The sequence below is a fragment of the Orbicella franksi genome, chromosome 4 (assembly GCF_964199315.1).
Source record: "Orbicella franksi chromosome 4, jaOrbFran1.1, whole genome shotgun sequence".
Lineage (NCBI taxonomy): Eukaryota > Metazoa > Cnidaria > Anthozoa > Scleractinia > Merulinidae > Orbicella > Orbicella franksi.
This window is the reverse complement of record NC_138148.1, coordinates 23,025,190-23,039,280: the sequence shown is the minus strand read 5'-3', so window position 1 is coordinate 23,039,280 and position 14,091 is coordinate 23,025,190. Positions and strand designations below refer to the sequence as shown.

The 14,091-nt window shown below is 37.2% G+C and overlaps 2 protein-coding genes and 1 long non-coding RNA gene across 8 annotated transcripts in view; 2 read left to right on the top strand and 1 right to left on the bottom strand.

Annotated features, from left to right (window-relative positions):
- Window positions 1-14,091, top strand: part of LOC145484986 (COP9 signalosome complex subunit 3-like) — a 227,217-nt gene that overhangs the window by 48,442 nt on the left and 164,684 nt on the right. For 5 of the 6 annotated variants that reach the window (XM_081463622.1, XM_081463621.1, XM_081463620.1 and 2 more), the window contains exon 5: window positions 1,765-1,839. The exons of the other annotated variant lie outside the window; for it this stretch is intronic. In XM_081463622.1, the coding sequence (XP_081319748.1) occupies window positions 1,765-1,839 (75 nt within the window). The remainder of the gene's footprint in view (window positions 1-1,764; window positions 1,840-14,091) is intronic. 6 annotated transcript variants of the gene reach the window in all.
- Window positions 1-14,091, top strand: part of LOC145484972 (uncharacterized) — a 96,844-nt gene that overhangs the window by 22,032 nt on the left and 60,721 nt on the right. The window lies entirely within an intron of this gene.
- On the bottom strand, window positions 1,849-12,868 carry LOC145485072 (uncharacterized). Its single transcript, XR_014049136.1, has 2 exons — window positions 7,801-12,868; window positions 1,849-7,669 (listed from the first exon to the last, which is right to left on the bottom strand). It is a non-coding gene; the product is annotated as an uncharacterized LOC145485072 (long non-coding RNA).

Genomic DNA, 14,091 nt, shown 5'->3' with positions numbered 1-14,091 from the left:
GAACTATTTGCGTGTTTACCTGCCATGGGCAAATTGGTAAATACAGTTAATACAAATTACAAAAACTCCCTTTGCGGCCGGTAACTAGCCCTTTTTCAGATATATATTACTATTCCATTTGATCTAGCTTTAGGAAATCATTAGCAATGGACCTGCCCAGGCATTTGACTTTTGGAGCTAAAACTAGATAGGATTTCTAGCTTCTTGCACAGTCACTAGAAAATGGGCAAAAAAGTAAATGTGTTGCATGTATATACACCCATTCAAAGTATTGCATACAAAAAACTCTCCTTCAAAATAGGCTTGTGATTACAAATAAAAAAGTTACAAAAAACCAAAATGCAAACATTGTATGCTAGTAAGGAAGAAAATGAAGAAATGAGCAAGAGCAAGACAAAAATATCCACGCAGATGTATTTGCGGCACGTGATCACTTAGTTGTAAAGATGGCATGACATCGATCTGGATCTATTTTTCAGTTCAATTAGTTCCTTCACTTCTTGCCTCTTTTCATTAGAAATATTCAATACAAACCTCAATCGATACCCAGAAGATGCTTTATATGCAAGACATGGATCCAGGTCCTGCAAAAATATTGTACAAGCCAGAGAAAGGTGACACTTAGAAAATGCCATAGCCGTATGAAAAGGCCAGTGGCTGAGCATGGCAGCGAGACACAGGAAAATTAGCGAAGAACATCAAAATTATTTGCCTTCAAACACCCATTTGGAAGGTAAGCCACCATCGAAGTATTATCTCAGGTTTACTGAGTAGTTTTAATGGTAAATGGCAGAGTTTTTCAATGGTTTGCTCAGAAAGTGAGCTAAGGCTAGTCGAATTGTTTACATTTCCTGATTAAACAAAATCTCTTCGAAAGGTCAAATTGGGTCAACTTGCATGGCGCCGCTCGCCTCAGAAATAACTTTTGCCAAGAAAAAAATTATATCACGTTCAAAAACAGCTCTTGAACTTGCTAGAATCGAATTTTGAAAGAATTCTACATAATACCGAGTATGTTTTGAGTTGTTTGAAAACAGTATGATATTTTTGATTTTCAAAGTCTAGAAACTTCGGTTCTCCTCGCCTGCTCTCCTAAATAAAATTATAAACTAAGGAAAACCATAATTTGCTATGGCCTTCACGCAAGTTCGATTATCTGATCGTGAAATTTGACATCATTTCTGTTATTTTTTCGGCTTCACAGGTTGTGGACGGTTTTTCATAATTTTCTCAAAAATGTAAAAACTCTAAAACCTAAAACCTATGTCACGATTCTTAGCATACCATGGGTCTCTGGACGAAATATCAAGGGGTCTATTTTTTCGACCTTGTGCTGCGCCTCACGCGGTGGTTAGGGAGAGTGGCTCTTAAATGTCACAACAGTCGACTGTATTTAAGTGTAAGTGGTGGCAACTGCTGTAAATGGCATGTAGGATGATTGACATCATCATTACATGGTAATTGCTTTTTAGCAAATGAATTTTTCTGTTTTGGTTAAACAGGGAATTCAGTTACTCAAAAGAGGTTCACAATAATAAAATTAATATCTATATCTTTCTCTTTTTTCATTGTTTTCAAGCAAAACAGACATAATTCAGTCAATGATATTGATCTGCTACATTACTTTCTACACTATTCTTTGAAGTTTTGAGTTTTGCTTGTGTCCTCAATGACGTTAGAGAAAATGGATGGTCTTTGAACAGGCTAAAGGAGAGATGTAAATTAATTCAAATAATGAAATCAAGTGTTTTGTTCTTTTGACAGCTCTGTTTACTTGCCAAGTGTTTAAAGCCAGCATTGCCCTACCTAGATACAGATATAACGGACATTCATAAAGAGGTATGGGTACTCAGCTTTGGAACATTTTGAAACAGTCATGTTTGTGTACATACATGTTTGGATAAGAGATCTTGTTTTTGCACTGAAGAAGCAGGCATGTAACAAATATGTTGATAGTGACTGTCATATCTCGAAGACAATATGCATATCACTACATCTGAATATCAAAGAGCTTATCCTGTCTCAATGAAGAACCACCAAATTGAAGAAATGTCAAAGAAAATTTGTTTAAAATTGATTATCATTAGAGGTAAAGCCAAGAAATGCATTTAAAGGCTGGAAAATGTCCAAAATGTGACTTAAAGTGTCCAAGTTTAATAGTAATTTGTGCTAACGCGTAATTTGACTATTATTTTTGCTGACGGCTTTGCAGTCATTATCTGCCATAGCTTTACTAGTCCCTCACCAATAACCATTACAGAAATTCACCAATAAACATAAAAAGAGGAAATCTCCACACTTTGTTAATGCAATAATGCAAATCACCGCGTCAAATACAAACTGAGCAAACCCTGTTCACTTTTAAAGTATACAATGCCTTCTTGAACATTCTTTGTTTCTAACCGTAACAGAAGAAATTTTAGCCATTCATGAAGCCTAGAAAGTTTCAAAACTCACCGTGCAGTATTTACAATTACAATTTTATTATTTTTGGACTTGATGTTATCGGCAAAAACCGACAGAAAACTTGTCTATTTGTTTGCAATATGCAACTTACAACAACTTTAAGAAAACAACTCAAGTGTTATTGTTTAGATATTTTTTTTCAAATCAGGAAGACTTAAAAACTCCTATTGAAGATAAGCTTATCTCACCAAAGAAACTTGATAATTTTTATAGCAAAAGGCATTCCTCACTTATACTTTGTCTCCATTCTCTATTCCTGGCAAGTTCTGCTTTGCATCGTCCTTGCTTGTATCTCGGGTCCTTTCTCTAGCCCTTGCTTGCCCTGCTGCATATCATTGTTCGCTCTTATTTTGCCTCCTTTCTCTAGCCTTCACTTGCTCTGCTTCATGCTGTTCAGTATTATTTCATCTCCTTTCTTTAGCGAGGGTCGTAGAGGGAGTCTCTAACACGGTTCACTAACAGGAAAAAAAATGCATCACGGATATCAAAATTTCATTGTCCTGAATCACGAAAATAAGCAAATATGTTAGTCTTGTTAATAGTGTGCTCTTATGCCAGAAAGAGTGTTGAAAAAAAGAAAAATTCTGAAGAGCTTAGTAAAGGCTCCATTTTTTTTATAAAATATGATACTTAGCTAATTTCTTGCACTTTAGTCAACGGTACTTATAATCAACTTAAACCGCATTTTGAATATATGATTTCTCTAGCTGTATTGTATTATTGCACTTATTCCTTAATATTCTTAATATGGGCAACACAGAACAGAACAAAACAACGAAAAATAAAGAAGGATGCTCTAGTTTGTCTACTGCATATCATAACACCTCCTGTATTGATTTAAAGGGGGGAAAGGGTTGGGGGAGGGCCACAGAGCAGCATTCTTAGCAACTTAAAATAACTTTTCAATTTGAAGTTTAGAAGTGGGCTTTCTAATGGATTCTTTCATGTTTATTTCCTTCTTAAGTAGTTTTTGTGTATATAAATAATACTTGGCAAATATGTGTGTGAAGTTAAATTTTTTAACGACTTATTTGCGCCTTGAGGATAAGTCTGTGGCTCTAAACCAAACACTATTTCAAGTGCGGGTTCTTGGCATAATAAACACAGTATGTCTGATTCTATACCATAGAAGGAAGCTCTTTTTTAGTCACCACAATTCTGTGAAGCAGTTTGAAGTAGAATTCTTTAAGCTTGTTGTTTTTGTAAACATTTTTAAAATGATTGAAAAAGGTGTTTAGTTGAAGGTCTACAGCTTGTAGATCACGTGCCCATTTGAAGCATGCCTTAATCTCAACATTGTCTTTGTCTATCAAAAGCCAATGGTAATCTCAGCTTTTCAATTTGTGCAAGTCTATGACAGTATTTGGAGAGAGTTGGAATGCATTTTCGGCAAGAAAGGTGCTTTCATCAACTTGTATTTCTTTTGCTTTATTAAGAAGGTGCTTAGGAATTGGGAAACAATCTGCATATAATTTAGAAAATTGCATTCAACTTCGTACTTTTTGATGAACTCTGGGAGTGTAAGAAATTGGCCATTTTCCTGTAAAAGATCCTGTATAAGGAAGATTCCTTTCTGAAACCATTCTTTGTCAAAAATGGTTTGATTTCCAATTAAGATTTCTTTGTCGTTAAATAATACCAATTCCTGGCCAATGGCACAATTGTAGGCTACTTTAATCTCTAAAAAATGTTGTAGCATTGACTTGTAGAATTGCAGTAAGTTGGTTTGCTTCAGGAGTTTTTCATTGTAATTGCATTTTAACAAAAAGGTCAGGCCACCATACAGTACTGTGCAAAAAGAATGCAAACGAAATTCGCTACTTTTGGCAACTTTTCAGTGCTTTTCGAGGAAATTTAAGGAAATTTCGAGTGAAACAATTTTTCTTACGAAGTTCGACGAATTTTCGAAAGGTCTATTGTTTTAATCAAAACGATAATTCGGTCTCTTTGCAAGACCGCGCAAATATTCACACGAAATATCGTTGAGAGTAACGAACTTTCGAGGGAAAGAGTTTGCAGCGCAGCGAAAAGGCGCACGAAAATTTGCTCTATGAACAATGTTCGAAAACATGTAAACATCCCTCTATTTAAAAATTCAAACTCACCCAGTTCATTAACTCTCCTGAGACTTCATCTCCATGCTCACAATGTGATGCAAATGGTTGCGTAAACATGGCAACCATTGTTTATATCCATACATGCAAAGATTGATCGTCAGTTACTCCTGAGCAATCATACCCACCGTATCAAACTACACGCGTACTCAAATTGAGTCTCTTTATCGACAAAATCTTCATCCAGTGGAGATGCTTAAGTTGTTAAAAGGAGAAGAATTGAGAGTCAGTTTCACAACTGTCACGTGTATAATCAAGAAACTGAAACTCACGGAATCCACGAAGAAATGAATGAGCACTGGTCCATCCATCAACAGTGCAGAGATCCCGAAAACAGCAGGGGCTGGACTCTTCAACGAACGAGATACTGTCAGCTGATTAGAGATGTGAACAAAGTCAAATGGTTAGAGTTCGCCTAGAAAGTTTTAGAAACCGGCGATACTTTTGACAACGTCATTTTTACTGATGAATGCTCAGTCTCCCTTGAACAATTCTGCTGTACATGTTACAGGAAAGTCAGCAAACCTGCAAGAAGAAAGCTTAAACCGAAGCACCTGCTGAAATTACACGTGTGGGCTGGCATAAGCAGACAAGGTGGGACGAAAATTTGCATCTTTGAAGGAATCATGGCCACCGACCTTTACTGCGATATCCTTAAAAGCCATCTGGTGCCTTTCATCAACATGCAGCTCCCAGATCACCGCTTCATGCAGGACAATGACCCTAAGCACACTTCACGAGCAGCCAAAACCTTCTTTGAGGAGAATGGGATCAACTTGTGGCGACCCCCCCTGGAGAGCCCAGACCTAAACCCAATTGAGGACCTCTGGCACGAGCTGACATACTACCTGGAAACAAAGGTCAAGCCCCACTCAAAACAGGAACTGATCAAGGGCATTAAGAAGTTTTGGAGGAAGAAGGTAGATGCAACGAAAACGTGCGAAATATATTGACCATGCCATTCCAGCTGTGGTTGAATTACATGGAGCAGCAACCAAGTACTAAAAGTTCTTGATGAACTTTAAAAAAATGGCTCCTTTAGGAGCCACCAATCTGAGAAAAGTCAATGACCAATAAAACAGAAACAGTTACAGTGCTGTGCAAAAGTAATGAGAGTGAATTTCGACGAAAGTGGGCCTTTGTTCTCGCGAATTTTCCTCGAAACATTGTGGACTTTTCAAACGAACATTCGTACCGCCTACAAGAAAATTCAAATAAATTTCGATGATAATTATCATGGTCGATCGAAAATTCCCAAGACACAGTGAAAGTTTGAAGAAACGAACTTTCAAGCCAGCAAAATATCGAAGAACTGTTGTGCAAAGGAAAGGGAAGATCATCAAACTACTTGCTCATTAGTGCTCTTTCTTGTCCCGGAAGGAAGCCTTCTTGTAAAATGGAACAAAAAGTTTTTACGGCCAAAGACATGTAGTTGAATGCAATTTAATGTGACAAGGATTGTGATTCAATTTGACCAGATGAATGTGAATTTCGAAGCACACCTGTACGTGTCAACACAAACATGAAAATTTCTTGTCAAAATTTAAGGCGGATTTAAGCCGTTTTATCCCCAGTCGTGTTCAAAATAATGAGAATACTGTCATTCGCTTTGAACATGTGAAATTTATCAAAAGAAAAACCTTCCAAGGGCTGCTCTGAACATTTTTGCACACAAAACCGCCTAAGCTTACTTGCTGTCTGGTCAGCAGTGATAATACTCTTTTCGCTTCACTGCATGCACAAGTTTTTTTTATAAATCACTTCACAGAAGAAAAGCCTTTTTTAAAGGAGAGAAAACTATTCAAAGACCGAAACATGTTGGTGAACATGATTTATTTTGATTGCAATTGGACTTACTTACCTGTAACTTATTGTTACCACTGTCGAAAGAATCCAGTCACAATGTTTACACTTCCAGTTAGACTGTTTTATCCCAACTGCCTAAAAATCCACTATTTGATGAGAACATTGCCGTGCCTTGAAAATGGGAAATTTATTGAGTACTGGGTTAATTGTTCCTTCCTCTAAGAAGACAAAACTCGACTCTCAAATTAAGGACTGTTTAGAACACTACGAACGTCGAGAACATAGTTGGCTGTGGGAATTGTAGTAAGGAGCAGGCGGCGTGTCAACACAACTTAAGATGCAAATTTATTCCTTACTGTCAAAATTCTGCAATGCTGAAAATAGATTTGTTAACTGATAAGCACTTTAAAAGGAACTAAATCAACCCTTTTCATGACTTAACAATGACCGCAAGAAAAGTCTAACCTTCTTCATCTTAACTGTTAAAGTTAAAATAATAAAACAACCAATGTACATGTGTATAGAGAAAACTATTTGATGAGAACATTGCCGTGCCTTGAAAATGGGAAATTTACCGAGTACTGAGGTAATTGTTCCTTCCTTTAAGAAGACAAAACTCAACTCTCAAATTAAGGACTGTTTAGTACACTACGAACATTGAAAAAACAGTAGTGAGGAGCAAGCAGCGTGTCAACACAGCTCAAGATGCAAATTTATTCCTTACTGTCAAAATTCCGTAAGGCCAAAAACAGATTTGTTAACTGATAAGCACTTTAAAGGGAACTAAATCAACCCTTTTCATAACTTAACAATGACCGTGAGAAAATCTAACCTTCTTCACCTGAACCGTTAAAGTTAAAATAATAAAGCAACCAATGTATAGAGCAATATTTTGTTTAATATTTGTTTTTAAACTTAATTGTAATTCAAAACTTTAGGCTAGCCTTGCATGATAACAAATATCTGTATGAAACTAGTTCGATAACATGAATCTATGGAAAAATAAAGAAAGCTACTTTTACAATCGCCACTTGGCTCATACAATAGAATCCTGTATAGAATAATAAAAATATAACCACATTTGAAACTTCGCTCGTATGACTAACTTATGAAAAAAATGAAAACTAGCGAGTTCAGGTTAACTGACGATCTCAGCTATTCTTGCCTAGTGTTTTTTCTCAGGTTTTGGCATTGCTTGCCAATGCTTATCTCACATCCCTCCCAGATCTTGGTCCTGTCTTCTGTATTACGGCACATGTAGCTGAAGGCTGATGTTACTTCGGCTAAAAAGAAACAAACAAAGTTTGGGTAAGTTATCTAGTCATGTCTCATTTTTATACATTTTACCTCCCCCGCAACACCATTTGAACTCACAAGCACTAGCATCAAAACAATACTGACTTGTCAAGCTTACCTTTAATTGCAGCAATGATGATGGCGTCCAGTGCGGCGAATTCTTTAGTTTCATGCACAGTGGACCTCATGAGAGTCTCCTTGGAGAGCAGCCTGTTGACAAGATGCAGGGCCATCGCTGTCGGTTTTCCAGCTGACTTCACATGCGCACAGTCTTCTTTAGGAAGCCGCACCTTTCTTGATCCACCGATAGGGACTGTATCTAAGCCTAAGAGAGGAGAGGTTATTTTGCTATTTGAGCCTGAAACGTTCTTAAGATGTTCTTAAGCCACCAACCATACAGCCAAAGATGTTCTACGATGAACCATGCAATAAAACAAGCTCGTAGTTTATGTCCATGTATGTCCCTAAAAGCAGTTGAAATGAAGGTATGATCTTGGTGTATATTCGGACTGTATAGACTCAAGTTTTACGTTGCAATTTAACAGAGTTCATACTGTTCTTTAAAAAAGTTGTCATAATAAACTTTCTCCAGTGGTTCTCAGCCTGGGGTGTGTTCTTTGTATGTTCTTAAAATTTGAGTCAATCTCAGCCTCTGCGTTCTTATATAAAAAAGGTCCTAACAAAAAAGAGTTTACATGTAAACCTTGATGACATTTATGACTACCAAACACGAGGAAAAACCATGAATCATTCCGTTAAAAATAACGCAAGTCCAAACTGATTTAGATTTCCATTATGTCACATTTACCATTACCAAACATTTGAAATACATGTGTGTACCTGTTAAATCCTGCTGCGAATGAGGCATGAAATCGTCAAAGTGATCAAGCACTCTCTCTGGGTCCACCAAAGAGGACGTAAATGAAACAGAGACTGCATCTGGGTGGGAATTTGTCCTCTGTGGTGGAGTGAATGGCAGCTCAAGTGAATTCTGTCTGTGGTAGTTTAAATCAGGAGTGGAAAACTGGGGCTGCCGACTGAGCTGCTGAAGTTTGCTGGGTTGCTGGGGCGGGTTTGATGTCATCATCGCGAGTACCCTATCCAGTTTTGCTTCTTGGCTGGCGAAGGAACATTCTAACCATTCCACCATTGTTCGGAGTAGTCCAAGCTCCGTCACTGCCTCATGGTAATCATTCTGGGAAACCTGAAGTAAAAGAACATTAAATTAATACACTCTTTCTTTTTTATAAGAATATATTTTATAAGAATATCAAGGCTGAAATCTGCAAAATTTTAAAAATATTATAAGAATAAACCAGAGGCTGAGATTTTCAATAGAATATAATTTTGTGTTGAAAATCTGTTAATAAAATGCAATTGTATGTTTTTGACTTAACTGATATAATTGTTCCTTTTTCTAAACGGGAAAACTAGCAAGCAAACTTTAAAAAACTGGACTACATGTAACTAATTTATGAATAATACAAGAATATTTTCAGCCTAAAATCGGCAGAAAAATAAGAATATTCAGCCTTGGCCGGAAAAACAATATTCTCAGTATAAAAAAAGAAAGAGTGTAGGTAACTTTTAACATTGAAATTTTGAATCGGATGAATCACTTGGAAAGGTTGAACTGTGTAGAACGCGTAATTGCAAATTGTAGTCAAAATTACTTGAAAGCATGCCGAATAAAATCAAAAATGTATTTTATGCATGTCAATTTCGTTGTTTGGTTTTAGTTTTAAGTCAAATTGTTAAAGCTTTCTGCTCCTTTCCAGAAACCCAAGTAACAAAATCATCAAACTTTAAAAAACTTACAGTATTTGTTTTATCCAATGTGTGGATTGCCTGATCAATCAGGCCCTCGATACTGGACTTTTGGGCAGACTGCTGGGCCTGTCGTGCTGGAATCAAGTCTGAAAGGGGGAATTCATCCTCTGGTAAATCACTGTCTGAAGATGACTCCTCGACTATTTCTGGCTTCCTGCTGGGTGACACGATACTCACAATCTGTGGAAATATAAACGACATGCATGATGTAAGATATAAACAAAGAAACAGTATAAACATTGGTTAACCTAGTCAAAGGAGTGCTTGATGCATATACATATAGAAGGAAACACAAACTTTCAATATAGACTGACAGTTACGCGAGTATCTCGTATGAAGCAACATTACACTGTGTCAGTTACAAGATTTATAAACAAAGGTATGCCATTTTAGCAGCACGTATCATAACTGTTTAAAATCACCGAAATGCCGCATGAAAAATTGTCTAATACCACAATACTGCAAACACCAACGTCTCCCTCCTATTAAATTTGCAATTTTCACAAAAACAATCTTTGTAAGGAAACGATCAAGAACAACTTCAGATTAACTGCGCAAACATTTTAAGTCTAATGTACATAAGTGCTACAAAATTATAAGCATAATAGTGAGTCAGAGTGAAATTACAAGTCAAGGTTGTTTGGCAATCACCGAGTCAACAGATAATGCCGCACACTATTATTTGCTCATCTTTATATAAAAACTGTATAAATTTTCGAGCTGAGGCTGAACCGACCCTGAATGTTTATTTTCTGTAACGAATCTGAGCCTTATTTACCGCTCAGAGAAATCACAATACAGTAAGACTTGGCAAAAGCTAATCTTCGAAGTAAGGTTAATTAGGTTAATACATACATTTCCTTTAGGCATTTCCTTTGATTTTCCACTTGTTTCTTTTCCTTTTACAGGTTTGCGGGCCTTCTTGGCTGGCTCAGGGGACTGGGCAGCATCTGTAAGCTAACGATTGCCACCAAATGTTTACATAAATTGAATTTAACTGATTGATTAAACAGCATTCATAATATTTAAATCAAAGACAAGTTAAATTGCTAAAGTAACAAATACTTACAATTTTTCATTTTGCCTTTGCTTGGCGTAGCTGTGGTTGACCGTTATCAAAGGGCTCTTCTTCGATAAGGGGATAACAGCTGATTGTGGCAGTGTACTCTTTCTTTCCTTTCCCCCAGACAGCACGCACTTTCTGGCCTTCTTTAAGTGGCGATGGATTGACTATGGTAGGCCAAAAAACAGCGGAATACTGGCCACGTTTCAAATTAATAGGCATGATTTGATTCATTTTGAACTAGCAGTCAGCAACAAGTGTTTTAAAAACTGATGGCAGCGTATGGGCCTTTTATACTAAACCACAACTTTGGTCAGATCAAAAATCCTGTCACTTGATTGGCTTTTTCATTCCCTTTTGTTTTGAAAGAAGTTTATGTTTACATTTGAATGACTTTGAAAACAATATATTACTTAATTAACTTCTAGCCTCAAACATGCGCGTGGCGACTTAATTGACAAATTCACACTTATTGGTCACTATGTTTGTGCTTGTCTGCGAAGCGCGCACGGCAGATAAAATTTTATTTTGATGTTCCGTAAAGCTTGGCAAAGATTTTTCTGTTAAAAAAATAGCTTCTCCTGATTTTCCCCTTCGAACTGAACCGAAGAAAACTAAACTTATGAATACCAAAACTGGCAAAAGTGTGATTTTGTATTTTTGTGATGTACCTGCGGCGGCTGTTTAGATAAGCATTGTTTACACACGCATTGTTTTGATAAAAACTTCTAAAGGTGCCATACAGGTTGGCTTCCCTTTTTTTCTATTAAGACAGAAGAAAAGTTTTAAGACATCTCGCTTGAAACTAATCAGAAGAAAGCTAAACGTGTGAATAGCTTCTAAAGACCCCTTGACTTGAGAGTGTGATGATGTTTTTATTGGGATGTGTGCACAGCGAACATGAATGAAGGCCGAACACATTTTAATTACAAACTGTTAAAAAGTTGCATGCAGCTTGGGCCTTTTTTAAAATTAGAAAAAAAAACAAATGTCCCCGTGAAATCTCGCTTAAGACTTTCAGACTAAACAAAAGAAAGCTTGTGTAATAAATATTTCCATTGATCTCAAGACTTCAGAGGTGATATTTTGACGATTTATGCTTGGTGGCGGTTAATTGACAAAACCGCATGCATTGTAAGAAATTTGTATCAAAGAAGCGAAAATTAACTCAGCAAAACCCACTGTGATCGAATGAGAGAGGGAAACTCAAAGAAAGAGGGATACTTGTACACTTGATTATTCAATAAGGGTTATGAATAGGGAGGAAGGGTATGATAGCAGGTTACGTGTTAAATAAATTCTGAAAGGGGATTAAATGATGGCAAAAAAGGGCTGGAGGTGCTTATCCTACTTCACTAAAAATATGTGAATAAACTTGCCATCGATATGCTGTTTGAATAGCTAAAAGAATCATAATTTGAGTTAAAGGAGTTTCATTGCCATTGGTCATAACGTTTTTTAGATTTGGTGGCTCCTAAAGGAGCCGTTTTGTTGATACTTGCTAGGGGAATGCAAGTTAGTGTTTGGTTGCTCCCCCCTTTTCAGCAATAACTGCAGAGATGGCTTTCCGGAGAACGTGGTCAATGTAATTGTTACACTTCTCGGCTGATACTTTCTCGTTCCAGAACTTTTTAATGCCATCAACTAGTTCTTGTTTAGTCTTGGGCTTTACTCATGTCTGCAAGTAGAACTTCAGTTCGTGCCACAAGTTCTCAATGGGGTTGAGATCTGGGCTTTCTGGGGGGGTATGCCATCAGTTTATTTTGTTCTCTTCAAAGAAGGCCTTCGCAACTCTTGACGTATGCTTTGGATCGTTGTCCTGCATGAATCTGTGGTTCGGTAGAGTGTCATGAAGGAAAGGGATCAGCGTGCTTTCTAAGATACTGCAGTATAGGCTAGCCTCCATAATGCCTTCAAAGATGCAGATCTTTGTTGCCCTGTGTCTGCTGATGCCAGCCCACACATGAAGCTTCAAAGGGTGTTTTGGTCTGGGTTTCCTCTTCGCAGGTTCATCGATCTTTCGGTAACAAGTTTGGCAAAACTGTTCAAGGGAGATAGAACTTTCATTGCTGAAAACAACATTGTCGAACGTGTCTCCAGTGTTGATCACTCACTGGGCGAACTCCAACCTCTTTGCTTTGTTTGCTTCGCGAATCATCTGGCAGTATCCGGTGTTTTGGAGAGTCCAGCCTTGCTCTTTGCGGTATCTTCAGACTGTAGAGGAATGGACCATGACGCCACGCTTGGCAAGGCTTTTCTGGATCTGGCGGCAGGTTGTTTCATCATTTGTTTGCATTTGGTGACCTGGTGCTGTTCTTGATAGATCCAGTAAGTTTCACTTTCCTGACTATTCTTGCAACACTTGGATAACTGACTCGGAGACCTTCAAACTGTAATTGCTCGAAAATTGCGACAGGTTGAAGACCGCATTCAGTAAGAGCTTGAATTTGTTCTCTTGTATAGTTGGATACCTTCACCATGATTGCTTACTGAGTAATGACTGCTACGCAAAATCTTACCAAATAAAAGCAACGTAGGTTGCCATGCTTACGCGACCATCAGTTGTCGCATGAGCAAGTCACGAGAATTTTATTGTTAGTTGAAAGCCTCATGTGAAAAGCTCAAAAATACGAATGATGTACGTGTATACTGTGCGAACGTGCGAACGACCTTTTGAAAATTTGAATTGCTCGTCGAAAATTCGCATGAAACTTCGACATGTTCAACGAAAAGTTGAGCGACTTTTCAAGCAGCCTTTTGCCAACGTCACTGCTATGTCGAAGATGTTAAAACAATAGCGGCATCGAAAATTTGTGGACAATTCATTCAAGTTTTGTTTCCTTCGAAAATTCGCTTTTTTTCGCCACTGTTCATCGAAATACATTGAAATTCGTCGAAATTCGCTCTCATTACTTTTGCACAGTACTGTATCTTTTAACCTCTTTTACCTACCTTTGTAGCGCAAGAGTTCTTTCTGGGACTAGCTCTGAGTATTTTGGCTTTCTTTAATTTATAAGCGAGTACTGATTGTGCTTGCTGTTACGTGGTAAATTGCTAAATTATTTGCTAAGAGTTTGGATCATATTTGGCTTCATCTCATTTCACATTAGTATTTAAAAACAACACTTTTAATTGGATATTAAAAGCAACAAATTTAAAAAGAGCCTAAGAACAGTACTTTACATAACTTTTTGATTTGTTTCCTTGCAATATAAATGTGCAAAACAGATCTAGAGGTGGCAAATGGATCATTGTGATGTCAACAAGCAAGTTTAACATCCCAAGGGCCCAAATATTACTGAAGCAAAACAGTGCATTATAAACGATAATGAAATCGACAAAAGAAAAAAAAAACACAAAACAAAACAACGCATTGACATATCAAAATTGTCTTTAAGTCTGTTTCACTAAACTAAAGATACTGTTTAGTTCAATGGAACAGACTAAAGATAATTTATTTTATAAAGACACTGAGTCTGCGGGATGTTTCAGTAAGAGTTTAATTCACTGAAGCTA